Genomic DNA, 27,152 nt, shown 5'->3' with positions numbered 1-27,152 from the left:
TTGGTTACAAACAGCCTTTAATGCCTTACTAAAGAGCCAAACAAAACCCGATGCATGTCATCACCTTACAGTACTGATCAGTAACATAAAAAAAAAATAGTCCGATGTACAAGATCCTGTATGGAGCTGCATGACTCTGGTCAATTTGTAGAACACTTCTATAACAGGAGATGAAGTGTTAGCATTAAAACTATTTGACAAAGATTGTAAAAATGGGCTAGATCAACAAGGCAACTTTCTCCAGCACATGACCTCAACTCCAGTCTTGAGATACCCCCCTACAGTGAGGCCACCTGTGCTAATTACTCATTCCTCTACACAAGCCTGTGCAGGACTACAGACCTCCCGAGAGCAGGACCTCTTGAGGGGACAGGAGTTGAGGCTCTGGTATTGACCTCAGCAAAGAAAACCATAGCCTCCAAGTGAGAGAAGTACCACTGCTGGTACCTCCAAGACAAAGAGTGATGGTATTTGAAGCTTCCACATGAGACAGTGGACAGAAACGCAAATAAATGGCATCAATATGGGAATTCTGAAAGACTGAACTAAAGAAAATGAATCCATGATTCTAGGCCCAGTAGAGGGCGCCAGTCAAGAAGAGTTCATAAATACACATAATGGAAGATATGGTCTGTTGTGTCAAAGCCTGTCTGATAAGCCTCCCATGCCTCCACTGAACGGACATATAGATGCGGCGGTTTATAAAATGGCCTACGTGGAGGGGAAGATGTGCAAGGAGGGGCTTGAAACCAAAACCGAAAAATAAACCCTAATATAAACAAAACAAGGTGAGGATGAGAAGAGTGAAGGTCATGGGAAGCCATCGTCATCATCTTCCGCCATTTCTTTAGCAAACTCTAGGTCTTGCTGCTCCCTCTCACGCCGCTCCTGAAAGAATGAAGACAATTAGTCAGTGCAGAAAGCAGAGCATCATGAATAACACAGCGGGAATGATGATGAAACATTGGAGAGCTGAGTGTTGCTACGGCAAGGCCTGCAGAGGCTTTTACTGTTATTGTGTGTCTATTGGGCTAGATTAACCATTTGGGGACCGGCCGCCTAACCCCCCCCCTTAACCAGCTGAGCGGTCTGGACGAGCTCAGCTCGTCCATCACCGCCGGAGGCTGCCGCTCAGGCCCTGCTGGGCCGATTTTCATCAAATAAAAAGCAGCACACGCAGCCGGCACTTTGCCAGCCGCGTTGTGCTGCCTGATCGCCACCGCAGCGCGGCGATCCGCCGCGTGCAGCGGTGAAAGAGGGTCCCCCCAGCCGCCCGAGCCCAGTGTAGCCGGAACAAAAAGTTCCGGCCAGCGCTAAGGGCTGGATCGGAGGCGGCTGACGTCAGGACGTCGGCTGACGTCCATGACGTCACTCCGCTCGTCGCCATGGCGACGAGGTAAGCGAAACACGGAAGGCTGCTCATTGCGGCCTTCCGTGTTACTTCTGGCCGCCGGAGGCGATCAGAAGAACGCATCCGGAGCGCCCTCTAGTGGGCTTTCATGCAGCCAACTTTCAGTTGGCTGCATGAAATAGTTTTTTTTTTATTGAAAAAAACCCCTCCCGCAGCCGCCCTGGCGATCTTAATAGAACGCCAGGGTGGTTAAAGTGGATCCGAGATAAACTTTTACTAATTGCATGGTTGTGTTCCTTTCATATAGTTTATAGGGCATTCCTCAAGCCAAATACTTTTTTTTGTTTTAAAGGACTTCGAGGCCAAAAGTCGCGAGTGCGACTGCGCAGCCTTTAGCCCGCCTCCAGCCACGCCCGACGTACGCTTCAGGAGGATGCCGGGAACCACTACGCGGCTGTAAGCGGGCTAAAGGCTGCGCAGTCACGGCAAAGCGCACTGCGCAACCATGGTTCAAGGCGGCGGCCATCTTGGGGGTGGAATGACGATGCGACCCGTTCAGTGGGGCCAGGACAAGCCCTGGGGGAACTAAAAGGACTAGATTGACGGCGGAACGGAGCGGAGGACGTCCTCCGTGGATTCTGCTGAGAAAAAGTTAAAGTGTCGATGCCGGCAAAGAGCGCTGGGGAGAGCTGATCGTCGCAGGGAGGTGAGTGGATCCTCTTCTTTCCCCCCTACCACTGGTGATCACTACAATCCGCCGACGGTCGTAGTGATCACGTGATCAGCAGCCATACGCAATGGCTGCTGATCACTGAGGCCAGCTTTCATATGACAGCTTAATCTCCCCTCTCGGGTGCGCACGATCACGTCGGGAGCGGAAACGGTGGGTGGCGTAGATCCTACGCCTCATCAGGCTAGAACAGCCACAAGTGCGGCGTTGGATCTCATAGAGGCGGTCCCCAAAAGGTTAAAGTGTACCTGAACTCTTGCACAGGACAGAAGGTAAACAGAGAGAAATGCATCCAGTGTGTATTTAGAGAGTTTAGTCAAATTCCCCCTCATCTGTGTCTAATTACCACTGTAATTTGATCTCTTCAGCTAAGGAATCTCCTGTGCCACAGAAGAATTGCTAATTTGTAAACACAGGATGTTAACCCTATGTCTGCTTCCATGAAAGCAGGAAGTAGACACTACAGATTTATTTCAGGATTTGCATCACATATAACAAAAATGTTTTTCTTTAAAGGTTATTATGCTATTGCTCATCTTTTAGAGCAGTAAGGAAGTTCTGAGTTCAGGTCCGCTTTAAAGAGAACCGGAGGTGAGAGGGATATGGAGACTGCCATATTTATTTCTTTTCAAACAATACCATTTGCCTGGCAGTACTGCGGATGTCTGACTGCAGTAGTGTCCAAATCATGTGCCACAAATAAGCATGCAGCTAACTGGGTCAGAAAATCGGACCTGCATGTTTGTTTGGGGTCGTCCGCTACAAGCACAATAGAATCTCGGTATAGTAAAAACTCAGTCCCGACCATGTGCCTGCATGATAAACAATGCATGACCAATCCTGATATAGTAAGCTTTTGCTATAGAGATGCATCACTAGGCAATGACAGAGCGTTACATCTGTAGAGCATTGGGGCCCGAAACTTTTGCCTACAGATCACATCCGATCGCTACAGGCGGCAGTCATTAAGGGGAACCCGAGGCTGCCATATTTATTTCCTTTTAAGCAATACCAGTTGCCTGGCTGCCGTGCTGATCCTCTGCTTCTAATACTTCAATACAATATTGTCAGAGCTGACGAGATTAGCTGCATGCTTGTTTCTGATGTAGTTCACTTCACTACTGCAGCCAAATAGATCAGCAGGGCTGCCAGGCAACTAGTATTGTTTAAAAGGAAATAAATATGGCAGCCTCCAGATTACTCACCTCGGGTTCACTTTAAATGTTTATAAACAGGTGCAGGTATTGCAGGGGTTAATAGACTAGGCTAGGGTTGAAAATTAAATGGGGATTTAAAAAAAAATAAAAAAAAATGGCTGTAAATGTATTAAAAAGGTGTAAATAAAAAAAAAATTAAACCCTTTATAAATGCATTTTATAGAAATGCAATGATTACAAACTGGAAAAATGTTTGCAAACCGAAAATTCTACTGCTTTCTCTGCAAGTTGTTAGAATTCCTAAGGACTGAACAAACAGGAAGAACTTGACCAGTAGGTGGCGTTATCGTTAGCCGTGACAGCAACACAGGTCTGTGCAGATTGCCTCACTGCTAGGGATGGCGCTTTATGGGATTCTTACCTCTGCTGACTCCAGGTCTTTGTTGTAAGATTTGGGAGGAAATCGCATAGCCTGGAGGATAGAGAAAAATAAAAGAATTCAGTATTCGTTACTCTTATAGTTCATACACTGCAACCCCCGACAACCCCCCCCGAACGGCTTCCTATGCAGCACGGGTTATAACGTAATCTTACAGCATCTCCCAATCAGCTTTCCTCATCACATTCTACAGCTGCATACACACTTTAGATGTCTGCTGTCTAAAATGATTGTTAAGGTGGCCAGACGACTTGGCAGCCGATCGACCATCCGATTTGATTATTATAATCAAAGTGGATGAAAAATTGGTGCCGCCAAAAGCATGTTTGATTTACAATGTGACCAATGTTGAGGCCGGTCGCATGTATTGATTGGTCATGCTGCAAGGGGGCGGCCGCGCTCGACCGGGTGCGCGGTGGTAACATTGGGACGAGCAACGGAGCCCCTGGTGCTGCCCCCCCCCCCCCAGAGTAAAATGCTCTTGTGATCAGCAAAATACGCTTTTGTGATCAGAAAAATGGTTGCAATCCGCTTTTTGAAGCAGATGGCAGCTTAGTGGCAGAGGGGGTTATATAGATAAGCTAGCTCGCTCACAGTGCAACCATTTTGACCCTTCCATATTCTAAAGGAACGAAGGCAGTCCTGCTATCATGCAGAGGCAGAGAACACACTCATACAGAACTCTTAGGGCTTGTTTCCACTGTTGCGACGCGATTTCGGCCGCATTCCGACGCTTGTAAAAACGCATGCGGATGCGTTTCCACATGCGTTTTTACCCGCGATTTCGCCTGCGATTTCGCATGGCAGGGTGCCATGCGAAATTAACCATGACACTGCCAGGGCTAAATAAAATTGAAAAAGGTGCGAAATCGCACGCGAAATCGCGGGTAAAAACGCATGTAACAAACGCATGCGTTTTTACTATTAAATACATTAGCGGCGATTCGCACGGATTCCCGACGCAGGCGAAATCGTTGGCTCTTTTGTGCGTTTTTTTCACGCTGAAAAAAACGCACCTCAACAACGCTACAGTGGAAACAGGCCCATCCACTTGTATTACATGTGCGGATCTGCATGCGTTGGACGCATGCAGATTCGCGATAGTGGAAACGAGCCCTTAAAGGGAACCAGAAATTAACGTTTCAAACAAAATAAACATATCAGTCGATAGCTTGTAAAGAATAAATGTTCTACCTGATAATTTCGCCGCTAGTGTGTGCCTTTTTTAGTTTTTTTTTTTATCCATTATTGCTCCAGGAAAAATCAAATATGGCCGCCGGCTCATATCCCTTCTGCTTCCGGGTTATGCGTTGTTCTGGATGTGCTGTCTAGGCTATATGAGACTAGGCTGCTGCAGCCTTTCATCTGTGTGCTTTCATTTTGGTATGATGTGCAGCTGCCTGTAGGAAGTGTCTCTCATAGGAATGAAACTGCAGTCATCATCATTACCTATGCAGACAGAGTGCACACAGATCATATTGCAGCCACACTTGTCTGTTTCAGAGCTTCTTTCTCAGCAGCAGCAGCCCCTCCCATGTCATCAAAGCTTTCAGTATGCAAAGCAGGAAATCTAAGCCAGGAGGGGGAAAGCTTGGGCTTGAAAAGACTCCACAGAAGAGTGACTCAGCTATAATGATTCCAGGTCAAACCTAGACTGAGCCAGTCGGGGATTCTTATCACAGCTGATAATAGACTAATTAAGCAGATAAGAATGAAACTAAAAGCATGGTAGGTGTTTACTGTCATGTTCCCACTGATAAATGTAATAAAATAGTGAGGGTGCTTCGTCTCTAGTTCTCTTTAAGATTAAAATCTTATGGGGAGAAAATGATTTATAATAGATTTCAGCCTACCCACATGGAAAGAGACAGTCCAGCCTCTGTGACAGAATACACATTTTAACAATCAGAGCAGAACTACCGTATTTTTTGGACTATAAGACGCTCCTGACCATAAGATCCACATAGGTTTAGAGGACAAAAACGAGGGGACGAAATGTATATACTTAACCTGGTGCATCCATGGTGAAGGGGCATCTTGTGGATTATGCCCCCTTTGTACCTCTTGTGTCTCCTCTGTCCCCCTTGTATCCTCCTCTATGCCCCTTTGTGTCTCCCTGTATCCTCTGTCCCCTTCTCTGCATGGGTGCAGTACAGGGAGTCCCAGGCATTGCGGCAGGTTGGAGGTTCATATTGGCAGGCATTCACAAGTCCAGAACTCCCTGTATTTGGACTATAAGACGCAGTGACTTTCCCCCCACACTTTTTGGAGGTGAAAAATTGAGTCTTATAGTCCAAAATACAGTAGCTTGTCCTCGGGAGAAGTAGTGCGTTTACACTGGGGACTCCTGGTTGCTTCAACTTTCACTTTGTTAGGTCTATAAACTTATAAGCCTGCCACTTCCTTCAGCAAAAAAGTCCTATGCTACACAGAGCTTAAAGCGGATCTCCGGCATAAAGAAAAAAATCTAGCAGGGTTCCTGTAAAAGAAAGTGACTGCAGTAAACACCTTGGTGTTTTTCTCGGGTAGGGAGGGAAGGGCCATGCACTGGAAGTCGGGTAATGAGGGGTCTTCGGGGTGGGGGGGACTTTGCGGGACAAGGCAGCACAGGTAACTATCACTTTCTTTTACAGGAACCCTGTTAGATTTTTTTCTTTAGGCTGGAGATCTGCCTTTAATGCAGCTAATAACTAATGCAGGCGTTATTCAGATTCAGCAAGCATGAGTGTGTGATCATGGTTCTATGTATAGCACCTGCTCCTTACCTTGACAGACATATTGTGAATGTCCAGACAAAAGGAAATGCGCTGGTGGAAGGCCAGCTGGGGCTCCCGTGTTGAGTAGATATCAGTCATCTCCTTAGATTGGACATAGCCCTTTTCATGGTTAATACTGGCTTCAATGACTCCATCACGGATGGCCTGGAGAAGACAAAGTCACAGATTGGAATGAGGAGAAATTACGAGGGGGCTGTGACTTCACTCTCTAGTGCCCACACACAAGTACGCAGAGCGGCTCCACCTGGTGGGTTCGGCACTGGGTGGTGCCAATAGTGAAAATATTGCTCATCTGTTCTTACCGACATTTTTCTATTGACTTTCCCTGACTTCTATTATCACACTAACCCTCCCTCCTAATGCATAACACTAACCCCTACCTAATGCTTAACAATATCCTACCCCTCCTAATGCCAAGCACTAACCCCCACCTACTACTTAACACCATCTCTCTCCTAATGCCTAATACCAACCATCCCTCCTAATGCCTAACACTATCCTACCGTTCCTTATGCTTAACATTAACCTTAAGGAAAGGTGGGGGGGGGAAGGCTGTGCATCCCTAAACACGTTTCAATTGAATGGTTAATCGCACAGGCATACACCGCCTCTGCCAGACTGAAAAATGCATGCCCTGCATTCAAGACAAGTACTAACATTTATTAAACTAGGAGGTACTTTAGCTTCCAATATGGTTTGCATGCAAAGTATATTATACTAGACACTTATATAGTATAATAAGACAATTATATAGTATAATATACTTTGCATGCAAACCATATTGGAAGCTAAAGTACCTCCTAGTTTAATATATGTTAGCACTTGTCTTGGATGCAGGGCATGCATTTTTCAGTCTGGCAGAGGCGGTGTATGCCTGTGCGATTAATCATTCAATTGCAACATGTGTTTAGGGATGCACAGCCTCCCCCCCCCCTTCACCACCTTTCCTTAACTTTGTAACTATGTAATTGTCAGGTTAGCTGCTCCCAGCCCCTCCTCCTGGGTTTCCTGTTTGCATGATAAGTAGTAGCAGATTTGCATATGATTTGCATCTGAATTGAATGCAAAGTGTGCAGAAAGTCTATATAGGTGCTGCACACTGAGCTGGTGGTCATTTCAGATGCAGCCTTAGTGGTATGCGCTGGCGTTCTCCTTGCTGCTTAACATTAACCTTCCCTAATACTAGCCCTCTCCTAAAAATGTAACACTAAACTCCCCCCCCTGCGCTCAACTACCAGCCATAATAGCCAATCAACTAATATAGGATGCAATAAAGGATGTCTCCGATCGGCCATTAATTACCAATCGGGCGCCAAACCAGGGCTGTGGAGTCGGAGTCGTGGAGTCGGGCAATTTTGGGTGCCTGGAGTCGGAGTCGGGAAAAAAATGCACCGACTCCGACTCCTAATGAATTTGTAACTGTAATTAAAATAGAAAATATGATAAAATGTTCTATTTTTCAGATAATATTTATTAAAAATAATGTATATATACAGTAATAGCTGTGCTTAGTCCACAAAAATGAAATAAACCAATCAAAATTAGTTACTCAATAAAGCAGTCCCCATATTTTTAAAGTCAGATATACATATCTGATTGTGACTGTATATATGATGTGTACACAGGAATCTCTTATATATACTAAATAACATCTATGCTGTAAGAATAAAGCCTGATGTGTAGCTGTGTCACTAATAGAGATGGTCAACGAGATGGAAATAATTCTGCATTGATGCCGATTTATGCAAATGTATGCACTCCCTTTGCTGATGAAATCAAATAATTTGATATGTTGTTAAAATTTGGTTTGGTGACTACAAATTAAAGGGTAACTGAGACGGATGAAAAGTAAAGTTTTATACATACCTGGGGCTTCCTCCAGCCCCCTTCAGGCTAATCAGTCCCTCGCTGTCCTCCACCACCCGGATCTTCTGCTATGAGTCCTGGTAATTCAGCCAGTCAGCGCTGTCTGGCCGCATGCTGCTCCCACAGCCAGGAACATTCTGCACCTGCGCAATAGTGCTGCACAGGTGTAGTATGCTCCTGGCGGAGGAGTGCATGCGCACTACGCCCGACTGGCTCAAGTACCTGGACTCATAGCAGAAGATCCAGGTGGTGGAGGAGGACAACGAGGGACTGATTATCCTGAAGGCGGTTGGAGGAAGCCCCAGGTATGTATAAAACTTTAATTTCATCTGTCTCAGGTTTACTTTGTTACACAGTAGTACTATACTCTACATATGCACTCCCCACAGAGCTGCAGGGAATCCACTGAGAATGCTGTGCACATTGAACACAGAGGTGTTGTCTTTTACAATCTCCTCATTCCCCTGCAGAGTACCTGCACATCACTCTTACATGTACCCACAGTTACATTTCCTAGGGCCTGATCCATGTTCAGATTGTGCATGAAGAATGTGTAATAGAGGAAGAATCTCCTCATTCCCCTGCAGAGTACCTGCACATCATTCTTACATGTACTCACAGTTATATTGCCTAGGCCTGATAGATGTTCTTTGTTCCGGTTTGTACCTTTTACAAGTACTCTTACCATGGACTAGTTTTAGTCTAAAGGGAATAAATATAGTAGTCTACATATCCTTCTCACTTTAGTTGTCTTGTAAAATGCCTAAGCGTTGGCAGTTAAGAGACAAATTTCATGTTACATACTTTTAATCAACAAAATTGTAATATGCAAATTAGAGGAGTCGGAGTCGAGGAGTCGGAGGAATCCTAAACTGAGGAGTCGGAGTCGGTGGATTTTTGGACCGACTCCACAGCCCTGCGCCAAACTCACCTCCTTGGTGTCATATAGCCGCAATTTACAATGCAGTGCGGCTACCGAGGTGGGTGCCCAAATGAACTGCTTCACCCACATGCAGCCAAACCTGCATGAATGATACAGCATGAATGCTAAATAGTGGGCATGAGGCAATTACTTACAACAATTGGTTGCTCTACTAAGGCAAATACCACCAATATTCATGACCGATTGATGAGCAGCTTGATCAAAATCACACTGTTGGCTGTAAGCAAATTCTGCTGTAGACCATTCAGGAACAACCGCTGAGCAATAGTTTTCTTAGTCATTAACTACCCTAAGACGGCCTCACGCCAATGGGCGTGAACGCAGTGGCAGCCCGAAGACCTCCTAATGCCAACTGGCGTCAGGTCCTGGAGCTGGCTTGTGCAGGAGATCGCACGCATCTCCTGCTCGGAAGGCGGAGCTCAGCCTTCAGTCTCCCAGCGGCGATCACCGTTCGGGAGACTGTTAGTTTCGCCGTCTTTTCACTTAGTACAGCGCTGTGATCCGCAGCAGTGCTGTACTGGGGACAGCCATGTGACACAGCTGTCCCTCCATTGGCTCCAGAGTGATCAGCTGTCATAGGCTGAAGCCTATGACAGCCGATCACAGTGAATGGCTGGCGGGAGGAGGGAGGGTGGGAAACATTAAAGTAAAATACCCTTTAAAAAAAAAAAAAAAAAAGAAATATTTGTCATAAAACAAATCAACATCTGGGGGGGGGGGGGGGAGCGATCAGACCCCACCAACAGAAAGCTCTGTTGGGGAGAAAAGAGGGGGGGGGGGGGCGCAACAGTGTGCTAAGTTGTGCGGCCCTGCAGCGAGGCCTTAAAGCTGCAGTGGCCATTTTAGTAACACATGGCCTAGTCTTTAGGGGGGGGGTTTAGCACTATGGTCCTCAAGTGGTTAAACAATCAAACATGCTAGTAAATATTGATCGGTCCTGCAGATGTTGCCCTGTGTACATATGCACCTGATTGATCAGTTTATACAAGAATTTGTTCAGTACAAAGGATCAGTCAGAAAAGCCACTGTAAAATGTGAATGGTATTTTCTGATCGGAGCACCCGGAGTCGGAGTCGTGGTTTCAGAAACTCAGGAGTCGGAGTCACATGATTTTTGTACAAAATACACAGCCCTGTTAAGTATTAGACGTCGGAGTCGGAGTCTGAGCAATTTTGGGTACCCGGAGTTGGAGTCGTGGTTTCAGAAACTGAGGAATCGGAGTCGGAAGATTTTTGTACCGACTCCACAGCCCTGTGATCGATCACTGATCAATGTGGGGAAACCAGCCAAGCTGCATGAGCTTACAAAGCTTGGGGCAGTACCAGTGATATTAGATCACATTTTTTTCTGAGATCTGAAGCAATATTCAGTAGGGCAAGGTGGCACACACCTGACAGCAGGTATATTCCACAAATCATAGTGTATGCATACATGTAAGCCCCATACACACGCTCAACAGCCGTCTTTTATGCAGCACAATTGTCAAACAATTTGTGTTGTGAAACAAGTTGAAACAACTTAAACCACTTCGGGACCAGCACTTTCTGCCCCCTTAAGGACCAGAGGGTGCTGGTCCAGTAAACCGCCGTTTCCCAACGAATTGCCGCTAAAATCCGCTGCGCTCGACGGTCACGCCGCTCTGTCCCCGCCGCAGGCTGCTCTAGAGGCGGCAGAGCGCCGGTCAGGAGTCGCTTTCATTGGCTCCTGACTGTCACTCCATGTAAGCCAATGGAAACAGCTTACAGGAATGACAGGGCCAGGAGCCAATGAAAACGGCTCCTGCCCGGCTCACAGTGCTCTGCCGTCAAAGGCGGCAGGGCAGCATATTGCGGCGGAGATCGAGCGGGGACAGCGGCGGCACGCAGTCAATGGGACGTAGAGTTTACGTCCGGTCAGAACCGCAGCGCCCCCTGCCCGCCGTAGATTTATACTGCGGCGGCCCGCAGTAGGTTAAAAAAGAAGTTTTTTGTGGTTGTTCAAACATCTCATAAGACTGCTAAGAAGTCAATCCAACAGTTGGATTGACTTCTTATCAGCTGTTTGAACAACAGCAAAATACTGTGTGTATCCAGCATTAGACAGGCTGTTGCGTTACTCTGTCCTACACAGAACATCTGGCTTATCAAGCTAAAGTATGCGGTGATGCATTTATTCTGCTCGTCAGGTCCTCACGGACACTCTGCCCATCTTTCTTACTCACTTTAGCAACTATGAATTCAGCATCTTCAGGACTGTCCAGCTGTAGCTTCTGGGCAATGTCAGGCAGGGAGATCCTGGAGTACGATAGGCTGATCATACGTACACCTACAGCAGAAAGATAATGAGAACATGATGATTCTGAGAGACAACAATCTATGGGGGGAGGAGACAGAATAGTCTCTAGGGATGGCTACCCTCATTCATATACAGGCATTGCTTAACTGCCAGGTACATTAAAGTGGATTCTGCAAGTGAGTGTTATTGGACTGCAGATTGTTAAAGAGGAACCGTAATCAATAATTGAACTTGATCCCAATCAGTAGTTTATACCCCCTTTCCCACAAGAAATCTTTACCTCTTCTCTTATAGATCATCAGGGGGTCTGTATGGCTGATAGTGGTGAAACCACTCCCACAGTGTGATGTCAGGACCTAAGTCCTGACATTACATTGTGGGAACCTCTGCAGGATCCAGAGGCTTAGCTCTTCTTAAAGTGTCGGGCATAAAATCAATAATCAACTCTTTATTTTTATCTGGTAACCAAGTAATACGGATGCTAACCAGGCAATCCAAAAGTTAAAATCACTATTACTTTTCTTGTTGATAAATGATAATTCCCCAGTTTACCTGACTCTTATTTGGTACACACAAAATGTGGTCCGCACAAAGGAAGTTGCAGGGCATTCTGGGTTCTCCTTTTTTGCTTCTCTAGTAGAGAAGTAGAAGTAGAGAAGCAAAAGATGACAGCCCAGCATGCCCTGCAACTTCCTTTTTGTGTACCAAATGTTGTGTGTACCAAATAAGAGTCAGGTGAACTGGGGAATGATCATTTATCAACAAGAAAAGTAATAGTGATTTTAACGTTTGGATTGCCTCATTACTTGTTTACCAGATAAAAGTAAAGAATTGATTTTTTATTTTATGCCCGACAGTTACACTTTAAGTATCTTTTCTTTTGCCTTTGGAAAACTTTAAAAGGGAACCAGAGGTGAGAGTGATAGGGAGGTGGTCATATTTAATTTTCTGATCCTGTGTTTTTAATACTTTTAGCCATAGACCCTGAATAAGCATATGCAGATCAGGCACTTGGACTCCGCTGACTCCTTTTACTGGATAAGCCATATGCTTGTTCCAGGGTGTTGATTCAGACACCAGAAGATCAAGAGGACTGCCAGGCAACTGGGATTGTTGACAAGGAAATAAGTATGGCAGTCTCCATATTAGTCTCACCTCTGGTTCACTTAAAAGAAAAGTATCAAAAAAGGGCCCCTGGGGGGGTAATTACCCTGGAGGGGGAAGCCTCTGGGTCCGATTGAGGCTTCCCCCATCCTCCTCCGTCCCACGGTGGTCTCGCTGGCCATGTAAATATTTACCTTCCCGGCTCCAGCGCAGTAGCGGCTCAGGATAAGGCAGAATTGGCCAATCCCAGTCGCATCCGCTCTACTGTGCAAGCGCAAGTCTCCTGCGCGTTAGAGCGGACCCGACTGGGATCGGCTACTTCCGCCTGATCCGATCACCACTACCGCGCCTGCGCTGGAGCAGGTAAAAATTGTCCACTGTGGCTTCAGACGGGCCCAGCGAGACCAGCTTGGGACGAAGGACGACGGGGGAAGCCTTAATCAAATCCAAAGGCTTTCCCCTCCAGAGCCCTTTTTTTTTTTTCAATACAGAGTCTCTAAGTTGTAACAAATATTGTGAGGTGCTTAATAAATCATTAAACATCCATGGAGCATTTCTGACCACCAACTGAATGGTGTTTTACTAGAATAAGCAGTGAAATATAATTGTCAGAGCTCCAGGTTGGAAAGGAAAGATCACATTTTATAATTACAGCTAGCAAGCCTCTGCAGAGTCTTCAGATGATAGGACTTTGGCAGTCACAAGCACAGACTCTCACCTGTCTTGATGACGTTGTGCCTGAGGCGGATGATTAGCGTGTAAGTTCCGTCAGTTTGGAATTTATCACAGAACTGTTCCAGCACCTGATTGAATTTGGCCAGGTTGCCTGTGCGGACAGCTGAAAAACAAGAGCCATACAACTGTCATATAAACCAGATCCACGGGGGATACGAATCAGAGTTCAGCACTTAACAAAATCTAGACTTTCAATTCTTGTATGCAACCCATAAACACACACGTAGCAAGTACAAGGAACAAAAACAACACGCAAATAGTGCAAAACAGGGAAATCACAATATTATGCACTTTGTAAAGTGGAACTAAAGTTTACTAACAAACCAGCAATAAAAAACATTGCTCAGTTCAGTGTGAAAGCACAGATAAGTTCCCCAAAACAGAATTACTGCAGTGTTCTCCCCAGGCTCTTTTAGCCGGGTGCTCCACTCGGCTGCCATCGGCTTGCCTCCGCCTATGCTTTAAGCAGAGCTGCATCAGCCATGCATTTCCCCCTCGCACCCCAAATTGCTACTTTTTCATGCCATCCAGTTGGGAAAAATTTCTAGGAAGAACACTGTACTGCTATAAATTTGTGCTTACTGTGCTGAAGGATCATATTACAGCATGTTAGAATTATTCTACATACACAGAGCAGCTGACTGCAGAATTGCATGCAGATCTATTACCCTATATACAGATGTCTCACGATTTCATTTCTTTTTGTTTCAGAACTTTAGTCCAGCTATTTGTTGCATAAAACAGAATCCAAAATGTCTGTTGTACAAAGGAATGGGCAGCATGGCGGCGTAGAGGTAAGGGCAGCACGGTGGGCGGCGTAGAGGTAAGGGCAGCACGGTGGGCGGCGTAGAGGTAAGGGCAGCACGGTGGGCGGCGTAGTGGTAAGGGCAGCACGGTGGGCGGCGTAGAGGTAAGGGCAGCACGGTGGGCGGCGTAGTGGTAAGGGCAGCACGGTGGGCGGCGTAGTGGTAAGGGCAGCACGGTGGGCGGCGTAGTGGTAAGGGCAGCACGGTGGGCGGCGTAGTGGTAAGGGCAGCACGGTGGGCGGCGTAGTGGTAAGGGCAGCACGGTGGGCGGCGTAGTGGTAAGGGCAGCACGGTGGGCGGCGTAGTGGTAAGGGCAGCACGGTGGGCGGCGTAGTGGTAAGGGCAGCACGGTGGGCGGCGTAGTGGTAAGGGCAGCACGGTGGGCGGCGTAGTGGTAAGGGCAGCACGGTGGGCGGCGTAGTGGTAAGGGCAGCACGGTGGGCGGCGTAGTGGTAAGGGCAGCACGGTGGGCGGCGAAGTGGTTAGCACTCTCTCCTTGCAGCGCTGGGTTCCTTGTTGGAGTATCAGCCAGGGCAACCTCTGCAAGGAGTTTGTATGTTCTCCCCATGTCTGTGTGGGTTTCCACCCACATCACAAAAACATAGTTAATAGTCTTCCCCCTAAATTGGCCCTAGACTAAGATATATACACTACACCATATATACATATGACTATGATAGGGATTAGAGTGAGAGCACCTCTGAGGGACAGTTAAGTGAAAGATAATATACACTGTACAGTGGTAAGGAAGAGGTCAACGCTTTAAAAATAATAAAACAGTAATAGAACAGAGATGCCTGTAGGCTATAAGAACACTATGTTTATGGAAGTAGAAGAGGCTTACCTTGAGTAAGGAGGAAGTAAGGCATTAGAGACCTTTTTAGCGTATGCTGCCTGAACTGGAGGCGGTCTGGAATTTCTCCTAGTAGCAGTTCCACCACAATCAGAAGCTTGTGGACCTGAGGTCAAAATAAAAAAAAATCAACACAAACCGCCAATAGCAAAGTGTAAAGTGGTGCCTCCTAATGAGCAACGGTAGTAGGCTGGGCTATCCTACCAATGCCAACTGAGGATCCACTGCCCACTAAACCAATATAGTAGAGGAGTCTTCTGCACTTCTAATGCTTATCAGCGCTCTTCCTCAGTTTACACAATGAGGAGGGGGGGGGGGGGGGGGGGGGGGTTGGAGTCTAGCCTGGTCTCCCCATTGGTAAGAAGGGGTATTTTGATCAGAGTGTAGGATATTCCTATGCAGATATCACTGACCAATAGGCCTGAAAGATAAATCGGATTTAAACCGAAATCGCGATCACCAAGATCACAATTTCTGAATCGTCTAAGCGTCGATTATCGTGATCAAATCATTTCCACATGGGGAAGTTTGAAGAAGCGGCTTCAAACTTCCCCAAAGTCCCGGCGCGTGTGGCTCTCAGCATTGGACATACCTTATGCACGAGTCCAACACTGTCCATCCTCTATCGCCGTCTGCCGGCTCTTGTGCTAGTCAAAACTCCGGGTTCCTGTATGTCACATGACGTACAGGAAGTATTCCGTGCAGTAGAGCCTTCAGGAGGCGAAGTGGATAGACTGGCATCGCTGGACTCGTGCTTGAAGCTATGTCCAGAACTGATGCAGCTTGGGGGACAGAGGAGGCACAGAGAGAGACAGAGCGGGCACAGAGGCACAAAGAGGGCAAGAGAGAGACCCAGGGGAGACATAGAGGCACAAAGAGAGACAGGGGCACAGAGGAGGAACAAAGCTTGATTTGAAGGAAATCGTGAATCGAAATCACAATTTCGGACAGAAATCGTTCAATTCAATGTTTTCCTAAAATCGTCCAGGCCTACTGACCAATGTCCAACAGCTGCATTCCCCTGGCTTCTGCTGTGTACACCGACAGGCCTGGCATGCAGAAACCGTGTCGTTACAGGCATGGGCCACTGAACTAAATTCATTTTCTGAACAGGTTTTAAAATCAGGTGTAGTTTAAAGAGGAACTTCAGCCTAAACAAACATACTGTCATTAAGTAACATTAGTTATGTTAATTAAAATAGATAGGTTATATCATCTCTTACCCACCCGGTTTTAAAAGAATAGGCAAAGGTTTGTGATTTCATGGGGGCAGCCATCTTTTTGGTTGAAAAAAGGTGACAGGGAGCATGAGACAGTTCCAAATGTCCTGATTACCCCTCCCAGCTGCTAGGCAACAAGAACAATCAGAAATCCCATCATGCTTTGCACAACATCAGGGGAAAAATGCCAGGGCAGTTTTCTTTGATGGGGCGGAGCTTAGCTTCTAAGCAGCTAAAAATTAGGCTTGCGTATGAAAAACAAATTAATAAATAATGTTGTGAAACTGTTAAAGAAACTCCAAGCCTTTTCAGTGCTGCTGAGTAGATTTTTAGTCTGGACGTTCACTAAGTTTTTGAAATGGCACAGACCTTTTAGTAAAAAGTATTTTAGTAAAAAAATAAAATACATTGACATCACCCTTCATTGTCTTACCGTCTGTTTGAAGCCTACGGCTGTGTGTTGGGGAGCCTTCCTCAGTGCATTAGTCAGAGTCCTCCTGGCTTCAGAATACTCCAACTGAATGGCCTTAATGCGACCTGAAAGAGTGCAAGGGAGGAAACTATTATAGACCACATAGGTAAAGCCATTTATCTAGCTATCCTTCTCTACAAGACCACCCCCCACCTCACAAATGTAAAGTACTCTGGTGTAGCTGTATTCCCACTACTAAACACCATATTGCCATCATCTACTCCCATTCTGACAGCCTAATACGCCTATGCACAGATCCAGCATACACAAACAATTCTATACATATAAAAACAAAAAACCCAAGTTAAAATATATTATCTACACTAACTATTGTCCGTTTCCATATCAGGATGGAACTCAGCCCAAAGTGATCTTAAAGGACAACTGAAGAGAGGTGTATGGAGGCTGCCATGTTTATTGCCTTTTAAGCAATACCAGTTGCCTGGCAGCCCTGCTGATCCTCTGCCTCAAATACTTTTAGCCATAGACCCTGAACAAGCATGCAGGAGATCAGGCGTTTCAGACATTGGCCTCAATTCACTAAGCTTATCTCCTGTCTTTAATAACTCTTCTAGAGTTGTTACCATGGTGATAAGGCATGTAGTATTCAGGAAACATTTTACCTCAGGCAAACCTAAAGTTAACTCTTCTGTCTTTAAGTTAACTCTTTAATCCTTAAAATAACTCCAGAGTTAAAGACAGGCTGTTCATTAACTGCGTGTGAAAATAACTACAGAGGAGGTAACTTAACTACAGAAGAGGTAACGTAAGGAATGAAGATAACTCTTACTGTGTGGAGGTAAGTTTTCTCTTGCCTTATCTCCAGCATGATCTTAGTGAATTGAGGCCATTGTCGTCATATCTGACAAGTTTGGCTGCATGCTTGTTTCTGGTGTGATTCAGACACTACTGCAGCCAAATAGACCAGCAGAACTGCCAGGCCACTGGTATTGTTTAACAGGATATAAACATGGCAGCCTCCATAGTCTTCTCACTTCAGTTCCCCCTTAATAGGATGTGGGAGGCATATTTTAGGGGGTTACAACCAGTGGCTGAGTAGGACTAGCAGGGTGGAACATGTGGTTAAACCAGACCTGAACTCAGAACTTCCTCTCTGCTCTAAAATATAAGCAACAGCATAATAACTTTTAAAGAAAAAAAAACATTTCTTTTGTTTCAGCTTACAGAACTCCTGCAATTTGCAGCATGTCTACTTCCTGCTTTCACGGAAGCAGACAAAGGATTAACCTCCTGGTGTTTACATATTAGATGTGTCTACCAAAGGGTTAACATCCTGTGTTTACATATTAGATGTGTCTACCAAGGACTGCCGATTGTCTCTGCTGACACAGCTGAGGGATCAAATTACACTTGTGATTACTTGAAGATGAGGGTAAAATAGACAGGCTCTTCTTTCTAAATACACACAGGCTGCATTTCTCTGTTTTCCTTGTGTCCTGCGCAAGAGTTCAGCTCCAGCAAATGCTCACCTGTGTAATACAAGTAGCGTGCCCATTCGTTGTTGTTGGCTAGCTCAGGGAATACAGACTTGGACACCAACTTCTCAGCCTGATCATAGAGGTTGTAATGCAAGTAGTTTCTGAGCAGCAGGTTGAGCAGCGTTGCCTGTCCGTCAGCATCATGCCTGAGTGTGGCTGTGCGGAGTCTGGCGTGCAGGAAACTGGAAGACACAACATTCAAACATCAACCTACAAATAGAAGACAAATACCGTAATTTTCGAAATATAAGACACTCTGGAATATAAGACGCACCTAAGTTTAGAGGACTAAAATCAGGGGGAAAAAATGTATACATTATATACTAAACCTGGTGCGTCCATGTTCCAGGACTTGGGTCAGTAATCAAGTCTTCATGATGATTACTTTGCTCACATAATGGTGTTCAAGCCAGAAAACCAAACATTTATTTTATTTTTTATTTTAGCATTTATATAGCGCCAACATATTACGCAGCGCTGTACAGAGTAAACTGTCTTGTCACTAGCTGTCCCTCAGAGGGCCTCACAATCTAATCCCTACCACAGTCATATGTCTATGTATGTATCGTGTAGTGTAAGTATTGTAGTCTAGGACCAATTTTTAGGGGGAAGCCAATTAATTCATCAGTGTGTTTTTGGGATGAGGGAGGAAACGGGAGTGCCCGGAGGAAAACCACTCAGCACAACGTGAAGTTACAAGTTTTAGATAAACTTAGTGGGATTTCCTGCACTGCCACAGCTCCGATATTTCCCAGGTAACTCCAGAAACCATGAATAAGGTCATGCCTCATATGAAGCTCCGCAGGCCTTGCTTGGACCTTACCTCCTGACAACATCCAGCTTGTTGAGGAATTCATAGACACGAGAATGGTAGTAATAGCATTTTGCCACAACGAGATCAAGAGCCCGCCGGTTCTGAGAACTGATCTTCTGCATCAGGTCATCGGACACTTTCTGTGCCTGGGGATGGCAGAAGAAATTGTTCACTAAAATGCACAAGCAAGTATAGGCTAACTAGATACATATAGATAGAACGAAAAATCTCTTGCACTCAAACCCAACGTGTTAAAAAAAAAGTCACCTATTTACCTCGAGACTTCTGATCTAGCACTGGGACCGCCTGGAAGTTCGAGGCTGTGCGCCCGTCTAAGAACAAGCACGGCCATGCTGTCCAGGATGCCTCGCACTTGCGCAGTAGCACTGAGCAGCTCAGGCCCATCCTGCGCTAGTTCACAACCAGAGTACAGCCACGTGCGCCTCATTGCAAGCCCTATTTAAAGAGTTTCTGTGGGTCCCAGCACTGGATCAGTGGAGGCGGGGGGACATGGGAAGCCTCTGGATTATCTAGCGCAAGGGAGTCCAAACTTTTTAGGCCAAGGGAGTGCTAGTGGGCTAAACTACCAAAATGAAAAAATTTTTGTCAATTCCCCGGGAAATAACACATATACCGTGTGCAGTTAGCACAGTGACAGCTGCTAATCAGTGGCTGCTAGCACAGTGACAGCTGCTAATCAGTGGCTGCTAGCACAGTGACAGCTGCTAATCAGTGGCTGCTAGCACAGTGACAGCTGCTAATCAGTGGCTGCTAGCACAGTGACAGCTGCTAATCAGTGGCTGCTAGCACAGTGACAGCTGCTAATCAGTGGCTGCTAGCACAGTGACAGCTGCTAATCAGTGGCTGCTAGCACAGTGACAGCTGCTAATCAGTGGCTGCTAGCACAGTGACAGCTGCTAATCAGTGGCTGCTAGCACAGTGACAGCTGCTAATCAGTGGTTGCTAGCATAGTGACAGCTGCTAATCAGTGGTTGCTAGCATAGTGACAGCTGCTAATCAGTGGCTGCTAGCATAGTGGCAGCTGCTAATCAGTGGCTGCTAGCATAGTGGCACCTGCTAATCAGTGGCTGCTAGCACAGTGGCAGCTGCTAATCAGTGGCTGTTACTGCTGCTGACACAGTGGCAGCTGCTAATAAGTAGCTGTTATTGCCTCTGGCACAGTGGCAGCTGCTAATCAGTAGCTGTTACTGCTGCTGGCACAATGGCAGCTGCTAATCAGTGGCTGTTATTACCTCTTGCACAGTGTTAGCTACTAATAATCAGTGGTTTTTACTGCTGCTGGCACAGTGACAGCTGCTAATCAGTGGCTGTTATTGCCTCTTGCACAGTGTTAGCTACTAATAATCAGTGGCAGTTATTGCCTCTTGCAAAGTGGCAGCTGCTAATCAGTGGCTGCTATTGCCTCTTGCACAGTGGCAGCTGCTAATCAGTGGCTGTAATTGCCACTTGCACAGTGGCAGCTGCTAATCAGTGGCTGTTACTGCTGCTGGCACAGTGACAGCTGCTAATCAGTGGCTGTTACTGCTGCTGAACCAGTGGCGGCTGCTAATATGTGGCTGTTACAGCTTCCGACATAGTGGCCACTCCTAATATATGGCTGTTACTGCTGCTGGCACAGTGGCAGCTGCTAATCAGTGGCTGTTACTGCTGCTGACATAGTGGCAGCTGCTAATCAGTGGCTGTTACTGCTGCTGACATAGTGGCAGCTGCTAATCAGTGGCTGTTACTGATGCTGACATAGTGGTAGCTGCTAATCAGTGGCTGTTACTGCTGCTGACATAGTGGCAGCTGCTAATCAGTGGCTGTTACTGCTGCTGGCACAGTGGCTGAACGCTGTGTTTAACCCCCAAAAACCGTGGCAAAAATCTACAATCTTCCTGGTCGTGTTTTTTGCTGCCCGATGAGGCAGAGCTTTGAGCTCTGCCTCCATTCACGTCAATCCTCGCTGATCTCCGCCTCTCCCCCGCCCCTCTCAGTGAAAGAAGTAAGAGGGGCGGGGAGAGACGGCGATCAGCGCCGATTGACAGGAGAAGAGGCAGAGCTACAGCCTAAGTTCTGCCTCTACTAGGAAGCACTCCCCCAACATTGGGGGGGGGGGGGGGGGTTTAAAAACAGCGTTCTGTCACAGGATAGCGGCGTTTTAGATGGGGTGATAGTGTAGAGGGGGATTTAAACTTTATCGACTAAAATTTTAAATTCTTCAATGGCACTCCTCAATCAGCTCTCAGACTACCCCACAAGTCGCACTCTGTTCTGTCTTCTTTCTGTATTGCAGATCATGTATGCTTTGTTTTATGTACCACGCTAAATGTGTATGCTCATGCTGTTCCATCACCGACCCTGTTGTGGCAAAGCCAATTCCCATTGTACTTGGTGAAAAATAAATCCAATTCAGATTCTGATAAATGGTTTATGGTATGAAAGAGTAATGTAGCAAGCCTTATTAAACCAAAGTGCTCTCACCTCAGTATAGCGCTTGTTGTTCATCAGGTGGATGACCAGGAGCAGCTGCAGATAAGCTTCTACCTCTGGCAGAAGAGGGGCAGAGGCAGCCTTTCCTGTCCTCGGTCTGAACTGCACATCTCCCTCTGTGTCCATCAGCTGCAGAGACAAAAAAAGAAGCAAGCGGGTCAAAGATTTTAATTTTATGTGCTATAAACTGAACTGTCATGCAGTGTGTACAAATCCATGGTCAAAGAGTAGGTCTAACAAAGCAGAACTTAAAAGGGAACCCGAGGTGAGAAGGATATGGAGGCTGCCATATTTATTTCCTTTTACACAATACGAGTTGCCTGGCAGTTCTTATCCTGTGTTTAATACTTTTAGCCATAGACCCTGAACAAGCATGCAGATCAGGTACTCAGACTCAAGTTTTACTGGATTAGCCATATGCTTGTTTAAGGGTTTTGGCTCAGACACTATGTAATAGATGGCCAGGACGGGGTAGGCCTCATTAGGATCCAGAGGCCCTGTGTAAAAGATACACAGGGCCTCTGGATCCTAATGAGGCCTATCCCACCCTGGTGATCTAGCGATGAAAGCCCTCGAGCAGCGGAGAGGTAAATATTTACCTACCACAATCCAGCGCAGGCACAGTAGCAACTTTCCCCCATCGGGCTCAGGCAGAAATAACCAAGCCCTATCGGGACAGCTCTACTATGCAGGCGTCTCATGCCTGTACAGTAGAGCGGACCCGATCAGGCTTGACTATTTCCACCGGAGCCCATCGGAAAAGCTGCTACTGTGCTGTATCATCATAGGAAAATACTGCCGCGCCTGCACAGTGCTTGTCAGGGGAATTTTCAGGGAACCCGTGCCGGATCCCTGAGGCTACAGAGGAGGCCCTCAGGATCCTAATGAAGCTTCCTGAGGTAAGTACCCCGCAGGTGCACTTTTTTTTTTTTTTTTTTTTACCGGAGTACTTTAACTATTTCTGCCGCCCGGACGTGAAGCTCACGTCCGGGCGGCTGCTCTGATGCGGTGTCGTGCTTCAGCGCGCTCCCGCCCGTGATCGCGCCCCCACCTCCCCGTTGTGTCCCCCGGTAGCCCTGGGATCAGTGAAAGGGAACATGGTTCCCGATCACCGATCCCTGTCCCCCGCAGAAAAAACGAAGCGCTCACCCGTGAGGCTTCAGTTCTTCTGCCCGGAAGAATTTCTGCATCCCCCTTGTACTTCCGCTTAGCGAGAAGTACACGGAGGGAAACCAAAAACGGGAAACCAAAAAAGGGAAACCATCTTGTGGCCAAATAGTAAAACTACATCTACACATTTTTTATATTACAATTTACACACATACTAACATTAAAAATTAGCTATTTATGTTCCACACCAAAATATTCCCCAAATAAAATTTAATGGAAAAAAAAAATTACAATTAAAAAAAAAAAAAAAATAGTTACCTAAGGGTCTGAACTTTTTAAATATGCATGTGAAGGGTATACTACAAACATTTTTTAAATCGTAACAGTGTTCTCCCCAGAAATTTTTTCCAGCCGGGTGGCATAAAATAGTAGCCGGGTGGCATGAGAAAGGAGCCGGGTGGGTGAGATGAGAGAATGCAGGGCCAGGGCTTCCGTGAGCAATTATGATTACAGAATAGGAGGAGGTGAGCTAATGACAGCCGGGTGCTCATCAAAACTAGCCGGGTGGAGCACCCGGCTAAAAGAGCCTGGGGAGAACACTGCGTAAGCTTGTAAATAGTGATGGGCGCAAAACGGAAACAATGCACCTTTATTTCCAAATAAAATATTGGCGCCATACATTGTGATAGGGACAAATTGTAAATGGTATAATAACCGAGACATACAGGCAAATAAAATACATAGGTTTTAACTATGGTAGCATGGATTATTTTAAAGCTATAGTGGCCGAAAACTGAGAAATAATGAATTTTTCCCATTTTTTTCTTATTAATCCTGTTAAAATGCATTTACGGTAAAGTGGCTCTTAGCAAAATGTACCACCCACAGAAAGCCTAATTAGTGGCGGAAAAAACAAGATGTAGATCAATAAATTGTGATAAGTAGTGATAAAGTGATTAGCGAATGAATGGGACGTGAAAATTGCTCCGATGCATAAGGTGAAAAATCCCCGCGGGCTGAAATGGTTAAATCACCGATGCTTAGAAAAGCAGACATAACTCTCTCAGCTCTCACCTCCTCCAAGAAGCTCAGCAGCCCGTCACGGGTGGTGGCGTTAGAAGTGAAAAAGCCATTGATGGCTTTATGCAGGACATTGGGGTTCAGCCGGCGGGATGTGGATGGCAGAGCCCTTAAGGCGCGCAGAACAAATCGAGGCTCCTTGCCGGACACGGCCTTCTCTATCTGTTTCACATGCTCCTTAATGTCTGCAATACAGAAACACAATACGGTGAGAATGCTTCCTAACATTCATCCTTCACAACGCATAGAAAAATGGCGATTTACTATAGTTCTTCTGAGCTGATGAATATAAATAATACTGAAATCGTGCCCTGGAATTATTCTTGGTGTACACTACCCTCAGTTTTTTTGGGCCAGTTAAGACACGTGGCTGAACTGCGTGGCCACCTAACAGCCGGGAGTTCCACATCCACTGCATGGAACTGAATGGGGCCCATCGATATGGAGGTTGCCGTCAGTGGTGATCAAAAGCACGGATCAAAAATGTCTCATGCAAAGTATGGCAGGTGGCTGCCCTTTGCCTCGATAATGAATTAGATGTACCTCCACCACCGTCCGATGCCTACTGATGTTCTGTAAACAAGGGAGGTAGCACTTTCATAAAGCAGTGTTAAACCAATAGTGCATTGCAATATTGTTCAGAAACAAATGTGAGACCCTGTGAGCATACTCGCTGTGATCAAGTCTGCTGGAGATCGATGCCGGTCAGACTGCTGGCAGACAGCCCCTCCAGGTCGCATATATATATAGCATTTTGCTGCCCTTTGGCACAGGGTGAGCTGAATGACGGCTTGCCCCGCTGCCTCTTAAATTCTGGCCAGCATTAATTACTATTCCCCCTCCGAGTCGTAACAACTTGGAGGGAGGACAGTGTTCTCCCCAGATCCTTTTAGGCGGGTGCTCCACCCGGCTAATTTTGGTGAGCACCCGGCTGCCACTGGCTGTCCTCCTCATCCTCCTCCTATGCTGTAAGCAGAATTGCACCAGCCCTGCATTCTCTCATCGTGCCCCACCCGGCTACTTTTCCATGCCACCCGGCTGGGAAAAAATTCTGGGGAGAATACTGGAGGAGTTATTTGGCGATCGCCGGCACTCAAGTTACACTGCTGCACGGCCATTAGCAAAATAACATGTCTATTATTATTATTTATTGTATTTATAAAGCGCCAACATATTACGCAGCGCTGCCTATGGCAGCCCCCATGATGAGCGCAGGACAGAGAAGAGCACGCCGAAAGGACCTGCCTCGCTCCAGGTCTCCCATCATGTAATAGTGATCCCCCAGGGCCCTTGCAGCGTGCTTGCAGCAGAGCACCCCTACCTGCCAACCAGCACCCTCCCTCCTGTGTCCTTCCGCAAACATTCCCACAAGTTGCCTGTTCCCTGTGACTCTGTAGCGTGTTACATGACTACGTACTTCCTGCCAGATCACAGAGCAGGTGCCCTGGCGGGGATGAAGGTGGAAGGACACAGGAGGTAGTTCACACTGCTGCATTTGGGGGATCATTATCATATGGGAGGAGACCTGGGGATCCCATCAGTCAACCTTGCTGCGGTGGATCTATATTTTTTTCTAGAGATCAACTTAAGATCTAAACAAATTCTATTAGCAGCATGTGGAAAGAATTGAGCCCTCTGATCAGATTTCGATTAGACAGGAATCTAACGTTTGGACACATTGGGCGGCTATTGGCCACCTTTAGAATGACATTCTATTAGATTGTCAATCAATAGGGAAAACCAGTACCCAGGTGAGGAAGGAACCGATCAGATGTTTGTCTACCTGATGTAAAGACCATTTCACAGTTTATGCTAGGCCCTGAAGACAAACTTTGTTCACTAATGTAATGTAATTTTTTTTAAAAAGTTGTCTACCAGAAAGACGTCCTTATTCATACAGACACCAGATTAATAAAAGGAGCAATCAGCCAAAAAGATCATGACTATTTAACATGTGAGATAGCCATACACCTAGTGATTCTGAATCAATCGACAAAGCGATCGACTTCAGTATGGTTGATCGAAAGTCAGTCGACTAGTGGCCCACACACTCCAAGCTATAGCCTATGCAATTCACCTACACTATTCAATCTGACCGATGTTGATCGAATGACATCGGAACAGTAGCAGATTCCTGTGCGATCGACCGATATCTTGTATCCTGCTCGATCGACTAAGCTGGTCAATTCAACATATCTGCCACTTTTCATCAATTGGGGATACTGGAACACACTTGATCCTCTCTCGATTCTACAAAATGATTGAATCAAAATAGTCGATCATACAGCCAAATCGCTACATGTATGGCAACCTTTAGACTGCCAGCAATTTTTTCTTTTGAACAAAGCTACACGCCAGTGGCAGCTATGTTTGTATTGTGTTTACTAAATGTCTTGCCCAAATCTACAACATGCCAGTAGGGAGGTCAAGGAAATGCATATACATTTGAGATGATCAAGTATTCTGCTAATGATGATGTGTGATATGATGATGAAAATGCGACCGACGTCATGGGCACAAGATGGCTCCAGGGGGCTGCAAGACGCCCCAGGTAAGTTAAACTATTTTTTTTTATTTGACTTAAAGAAAACCTGTGAAAAAAAAAAACCTCCCCTGGGGGCTACTCACCTCAGGTGGGGGAAGCCTCCGGATCCTATCAAGGCTTCCCCCGTCCTCCTGTGTCCCACGGCGGCGGCTATAAAGCTCCCCGAACAGCGGGGATGTAAATATTTACCTTCCCGGCTCCAGCGCAGGCGCAGTATTGGCTCTCCGCTCGGAAATAGCCGATCGCTGTTGGCCCGCTCTACTGCACAGGCGCAAGTCTGCTGCGCCTGCGCAGTAGAGTGGACCCAATGGAGATTGGCCATTTCCGCCCATCTCCATGCGGAGAGCCGCAACAGTGCCCCCCGCTGGCGCCAGGAAAGGTAAATAAATCAGCACTTATCAGCGTTTGTCAGGCTTGTCGAGAGAGGATTCCGGGACACTTCCGGGGAGCCAGCGCTGGACTGCCTGCAGCTACAGGGGAGGGGGAAGCCTCATTGGGACCCTGAGGTATCCCCCTCCCGAGGTGAGTACCCCCCAGGGGAACTTTTTTTTTCTGTTATAGGTTCTCAAAAGATTCAGAATACAGTGCTAAGACTCAGAGAAGCAGTCATCCCCCCATCACACACACGGCTAGCTGGAGGCAGAGAGACAATGAGACAGGCAGGCTGTATACCCTCCAGGGTGACGCTGTCCAGCTCCTTCTTCCCGCCCTCCCCGGTGCTGCTGCTGGCGGCGGGCTCCTCCTCCTTCATCTCCACATCCTCCGGTTCTCGCCGCTTGGCCGTCGCCTCCTTCATGTTGAGCACCCGGTCCCTACACTGCACAGCTCAGTTTCCGCTTCCGCTCTGAGAATGACTAGCAAATCTCTGGCTCGGACGTAGCGCA

At 46.6% G+C, this 27,152-nt stretch overlaps 1 protein-coding gene across 1 annotated transcript; it reads right to left on the bottom strand.

Annotated features, from left to right (window-relative positions):
- PSMD3 (proteasome 26S subunit, non-ATPase 3) lies at nucleotides 1-27,152 on the bottom strand. Its single transcript, XM_068262565.1, has 12 exons — nucleotides 26,941-27,152; nucleotides 23,718-23,908; nucleotides 21,525-21,662; nucleotides 19,050-19,186; nucleotides 18,218-18,408; nucleotides 16,689-16,792; nucleotides 15,027-15,141; nucleotides 13,360-13,479; nucleotides 11,464-11,567; nucleotides 6,443-6,598; nucleotides 3,660-3,710; nucleotides 1-888 (listed from the first exon to the last, which is right to left on the bottom strand). The coding sequence occupies exons 1-12, from the start codon at nucleotides 27,062-27,064 to the stop codon at nucleotides 811-813; spliced, it is 1,509 nt and encodes a 502-aa protein (XP_068118666.1). The 5' UTR covers nucleotides 27,065-27,152; the 3' UTR covers nucleotides 1-810.

This window comes from Hyperolius riggenbachi, chromosome 12 (genome assembly GCF_040937935.1).
Source record: "Hyperolius riggenbachi isolate aHypRig1 chromosome 12, aHypRig1.pri, whole genome shotgun sequence".
Lineage (NCBI taxonomy): Eukaryota > Metazoa > Chordata > Amphibia > Anura > Hyperoliidae > Hyperolius > Hyperolius riggenbachi.
The sequence above is the reverse complement of the archived record's forward strand: the minus strand, read 5'-3'. Positions and strand labels throughout refer to the sequence as shown.

Coding starts and splice junctions, on each gene's coding strand:
- PSMD3 (XM_068262565.1), bottom strand. CDS start 27,064: ATGAAGGAGGCGACGGCCAAGCGGCGAGAACCGGAGGATGTGGAGATG. Junction 16,793..18,217: donor ACGCTACTTGTATTACACAG/GTGAGCATTTGC, acceptor GCACTCTTTCAG/GTCGCATTAAGGCCATTCAG. Junction 15,142..16,688: donor CCGTAGGCTTCAAACAGACG/GTAAGACAATGA, acceptor TTTTGACCTCAG/GTCCACAAGCTTCTGATTGT.